This window comes from Sinocyclocheilus anshuiensis, unplaced genomic scaffold (assembly GCF_001515605.1).
Source record: "Sinocyclocheilus anshuiensis isolate Anshui unplaced genomic scaffold, SAMN03320099.WGS_v1.1 scaffold507, whole genome shotgun sequence".
Classification (NCBI taxonomy): Eukaryota; Metazoa; Chordata; class Actinopteri; order Cypriniformes; family Cyprinidae; genus Sinocyclocheilus; species Sinocyclocheilus anshuiensis.
The window spans coordinates 185881-191487 of record NW_015551034.1 but is presented as its reverse complement, the minus strand read 5'-3'; the positions used below and the strand labels follow the sequence as shown (position 1 = coordinate 191487).

Genomic DNA, 5607 nt, shown 5'->3' with positions numbered 1-5607 from the left:
CAGATGTGTGCAGCGCATTTTATGGAGGACTGTTTACTGATCCTGGGAGAGTAACGTTAGACTAAAATGCCGGCAGTTCTGACTCACGTAAGTACGTTTTCATTTAAAGGATTTGCCACTGATGATTCAAACGCGAGTTTTGGGCAGTAGAGTAGCACTTGTTGTTTGTAATTTCTCTGATCACAAATGCAGACAGAGTTTTATGTTTACGCGGCGCGATGCAATGCAACGCAACGAGTAAAAAGAGAGTATAAGTCATTATAATCAGTAATTATGTCCCCACTGGATGCAACAAATGCTTCGTTTGTAATGGGTTTTAATGTTTTTGAATCATCGCTCCGGCCGGACAGGGCATCACAATATGGCAAGGGACGTAACATTTCCGTCTCACGCTTGAGGTATTCGGCCAATCACAGCACACCTCGCTTTTTCAGACCGATGAGCTTTGTAAAAATCGACGCGTTTCAAAAAGGCGGGGCATAGAGGAGAAACAATAATGTACAGTATGTGGAAAATAATGTGTTTTTTTTACTTTAAACCACATAAACACATTTCATTACACCAAATACACAAAATAATGTTCTTTTTAGCAGCATCATATGACCCCTTTAACTCTGTGACTTAAAGTATTTGCTTTCTTGTTCTCTGTCCACAGAAGGATGAGGTGTATCTGAATTTGGTTCTGGACTACGTCCCTGAGACCGTCTACAGAGTGGCGAGACACTACAGCCGCGCTAAGCAGACCCTTCCCATGGTTTATGTGAAGGTGCGGATCGTTCCTAATGTGTGTTTGTGTGAGTGATGTGTACATCCTGAATGAAAACCTTAGGTTTTGTTCCCGCTGGTGAGTATACGGGTCAGCCGAGTGTGTGTTGGCATTTCTTCCCCCTCCTCCTGTGCGGTTTTGCGTCACCAGTGTCTTGACTGCTGTGATGGCATCATCACTGCTTTGTGCCGCGTCCTGAGCTATATCCTTCCTGCTATTGGCAGGATGCGACATAAATAGTCAAACACACACATACGTAAACATATGTAAAGATACAATTATATGTGAAAACTTTCCACTTAGAAGTTAAATTAGTGGTTCTCAACCAGGGGGTCTCAGCTCATATTAAAGAGGACATCAGGATTACTTAAAATGATTAAGGACAAAACAAACATTTAAAGGGATAGTTCACCCAAAAATGTAAATTCTGTCATTAATTACTCACCCTCATGTCGTTCCAAACCCGCAAGACTTTTGTTCATCTTGGGAACACAAATTGAGATATTTCTGATGAAATCCGAGAGTTTTCTGACCCTGCATAGAGAGCAATGCAACTGACACATTCAAGACACAGAAAGGTAGTAAAGGCATCGTTAAAATACTCCATGTGACATCAGGGGTTCAACTGTAATTTTATAAAGCTACAAGATTACTTTTTATGCAGAAAGAAAGCAAAAAACAAAAGAGTACCACCACAAGAGTACCACGACACATGCAGATTCTACTATACTCTCGTGAACGCACGTCGAAGACTGACACGGAAGAAAAGAAATTGTTGAATAAAGTTGTTATTTTTGTTTTCTTTGCGCAGCTTTCTTTGCGTAGCTTCATAAAATTACGGTTGAACCACTGATGTCACATGGACTATTTTAACGATGTCCTTACTACCTTTTCTGGGTCTTGAACATGTCAGTTGCATTGCCGTCTATGCAGGGTCAGAAAGCTCTCGGATTTCATCAGAAATATCTTAATTTGTGTTCTGAAAATGAACGGGTTTGGAACGACGTGAGGGTGAGTAATTAATGACAGAATTTTCATTTTTGGATGAACTATACCTTTAAAGTGTGATTTCTAAACCTGAAAATGTCATGTAAATTAATTGAATTTTGTAACTCCATGGGAATTTTTATGAAGAATATACAATATTCTATTTATTCCCCCCCAAAAAAAGCTTTAAATTAATATTTCATTAAACAAGTGTCATTATTTTCTTGTCATTATGTAAGGAAAAACATAATGGTAAGGGAAATACAATTACACAACCTATTTACATTCTTTTATTTGTGGAACAAAAAAGGTGTATTTTTGAAGAATTTTGTGGCCACATCTTTGCATATAATGAATGTGAATGTGGACTAGGGGCTCACCACCATAAGAGAAGCATAAAAGTACTCCATATGACTCATGAACTATATTCCAAGTCTTGGTAATGAACAGATCAAAAATCATTATTCTCTGATAATCTTCCCCTCTCCAAAAATGGACAAATGGATATGATAAAATGCCATTAATATCAGTGGTGCCATATTTGCCATATTACTTCAGAATAGTCAAATAGAAAACTTTTATGACCCTTAAAAAGTACTGTGGTGGTTTTTAAGTCATTTTCGATCTTGACAGCACTAGTCCCCATTTACTTTCATTATATGGAACAAAGCAGCCATTATATTGTTCAAAAATTCACCTTTTGTGTTCCATGGACAAAAGAAAGTATTTTGGATTTGAAACAACAGATCTGGAGAATTATCATTAGAGTTTCAGTAAATCATTTGATATTACGAGCGATATAAAAAAACAAAATTATATTATGCATTTTTAGGGTACCTTTTTTGTGACCTGTTTTTATGACTGCTTTACTAACCTCATGACTTGTGTATATTTACTTTACAGTTGTACATGTACCAGCTCTTCAGGAGTCTGGCCTACATCCATTCCTTTGGGATCTGCCATCGGGACATCAAACCGCAGAATCTTTTGCTGGACCCAGACACAGCCGTGCTCAAACTCTGTGACTTTGGCAGGTCAGTTGGTAATCTCTTGACAGCCAATTCATAGGAGACAATGGTTTTCTGATAACCTTTCAAAGGTCCGAAAGCAACGCTTTACTGCATTTAACCTCATAATCCCATATTACACCTCACCAGAGGCCTCCAGATGGTCTCGCTATGCTCGGAGATATCTGTGCTGACCTCTGTGCTTTTCACATTTTTCTGCCTAAGAATACTAGTGAAGATTTTAGGTGAAGTGATATTCGGGTATCCATTTCTCCTTTGCCTTGCGTCTGAAAACTAGGGCATGCGATTTTGCCTCTTGTTAATGAATACCTTATACTGAGGACTTAGACAAAAATAATGCAAATTTTCCTTGAATGAGGACACAGATTAGCAGCAGTCTTCATGTACACTGCAAGCGGCCTTGAGATGCTTTTAAAATGTTAGCAACTCGCTTACCATCTAAACAAAGAAACCGTCTTTAGCTTTCAGGTCACTTTAGATCTCTTAGCTCATTTGCCATTTAGAGTTACTTTTAGGGGTTTATCCTGCCAATAAGCTCCACAAGGCAGAATATTTGAATGAAATGGTGATGTGTGTGATCAGAGATTGTTCAATCTGTCTTTTTGTTCGCAGTGCTAAGCAGTTAGTACGTGGGGAGCCCAATGTTTCCTACATATGCTCACGGTACTACAGAGCCCCCGAACTCATCTTTGGAGCAACCGACTACACCTCTAGCATAGGTACATGAGCTTTAATCGTACTACCATGCAAATCATTTCTGCTTCAAAAAACTACTCCTCCTTTATGTTGCTATCACCTCTTATCATGATAAATATGCAAATTCATGACAAAAGTGACCCTTGTGAAAAAGAAGTATACTGTAGCATTTTTAAAAAGTGTAATTAAGTAAATATAATGTTTCCAGACACTTAATTGCATGTTATTTGCAATTAAATACAAAGGTATTATAGTTTGATTTATAACTAATGCAGTTAGCTGAACGTTAGTTAGTTGTTTTGTTTTTTTGGCACACTTAATCAGGACTTAAATATATCTTTAGTTTTAGAATTAACATAATAACAATAATGTGTTTATGAACTAAAATTATAACTGAGTATTTTACATGTGCTTCAGTATATTAGTCAACACATCAAACTCAACAAAATATTAAAACAATGATTTAAAATGTAAAAATGTAACATTACAAAGTGCATTTTTTAAGTGTGTCAAGAAACATATTCATGAAAGGGAACTCTTTGAGTACACTTTTGATTTATTAATTTATATTATCTGCAAATACAGTTTTAAAAATATATACTTTAAAGATGTGAAGTACACAATCAAAACAATTAATTGCACTTCTTTTTTTACAAGAAAATGCACTGATGTATCAGCTAGGCCAAATATTATGCTGATATTTTATTAATCTAATCTATTTATGATAGATTTTATATTTTGGAGTAGATTTTGAGTAAATGTTATGTAAAAATATTGTTAATGTAATTTTAGTTGTTTTAGTTATATTTATTTATGTATTTATTTTCTTTCACATTTTTATTGACTGCGATTCAATTGGTTTTACATGATAGTGGCCACCTTGATCTCTAAATATTGTATCGGCCGTTGAAAGGTCAAATAATTGCACCATTCTTTCAGAAAATAGGCCCTATAAAAAGATTATGAAGCTGAAGGATCTTTCATGAACTCGTGGATTTTTGTAGAGCACTGTTTTGTGCTTTTTTTGTTTGACGTGTTGTTGGTGATTTTGCAAGGCCGTACAGTGAGTTTAGGATGTGCTCTGTGTACGAGTCCTTGACCTCTGGCTAATAAGTATCTCTCTGACCCGCTTTCACTGCAGACGTGTGGTCAGCTGGCTGCGTGTTGGCGGAACTGTTGCTAGGACAACCAATTTTCCCTGGCGACAGCGGAGTGGATCAGCTGGTGGAAATCATCAAGGTACTGGCGCCGCCACTTCTGTCTGTGATTTAATCTCAGTGTTTGCATGAGTCTGTAGGAAGAAGAGCAACAATTGCTGTGTAACAGTCAGTTGATTTAGATTGGGAGTTTTATACAAGACTGTTAACATGATTTATGGGTTTTTTGTAACAGTTTTGTAAAGTGAACTCTCTTAAAACTTTTCACACTCTTACTAGTTTGTGTAATTACAAATATATTGAAATACATTCAATGCAAGTTTCAATAGAAATGACATCAAAGTGTATTTTAGTTTACCATAAATGCTTTTTAGTATATTCATCAGTAAATTTTAACAATATTTTAAAGACACTAGAAGTAAATATGACATTATATATAAAGATACTTTATATATATCATCTGCTGGAACAACACTCTCTCGTGAATACACCGCTTCACTTCAGAAAGCCTTTATTAACCCCCGGAGCCGTGTGGAGCACTTTTTATGATGGATGGATGCACTTTTTTCGGCTTCAAACAATATTTTGGATTTTGAAAAGCCTATTGACTTTTGCCGTTTATCAAAGGTGATTTTGGAAGTTTTTTTAAACATTCCTTATTTAATTTGGTTCCACATTGTTTGCTGATTTTTACTTTATATAAATGTTCAACGTTTCTTATTTATTTGGTTATATATTATACATGTTTACTTATTTCCAGTTTTACCTATTAAACTTTATGTAAGTTATTTGTTATCTTATATTAGGCATAGCTTGCCCTGTAGCATGGTGTATTTTTATTTGTTTTGTTAATAAAAGTTTTATGTTTTATATATACGCTAAAGTAAGTTTGACGTTGTACTGTATTTTGTTGTTGCATTCAAGCAATTGACGCCTAACTGCCGCTAATTCTAAAGTGAAAGTAAAATGCGCA

General features: G+C 35.8%; 1 protein-coding gene across 2 annotated transcripts in view; it reads left to right on the top strand.

Moving 5' to 3' along the window:
- gsk3ba (glycogen synthase kinase 3 beta, genome duplicate a) overlaps positions 1–5607 on the top strand; it is a 64966-nt gene that overhangs the window by 50987 nt on the left and 8372 nt on the right. For both annotated transcript variants that reach the window (XM_016450794.1, XM_016450793.1), the window contains exons 4-7: positions 656–766; positions 2657–2787; positions 3394–3500; positions 4619–4716. In XM_016450794.1, coding sequence (XP_016306280.1) covers positions 656–766; positions 2657–2787; positions 3394–3500; positions 4619–4716 — 447 coding nt within the window. The remainder of the gene's footprint in view (positions 1–655; positions 767–2656; positions 2788–3393; positions 3501–4618; positions 4717–5607) is intronic.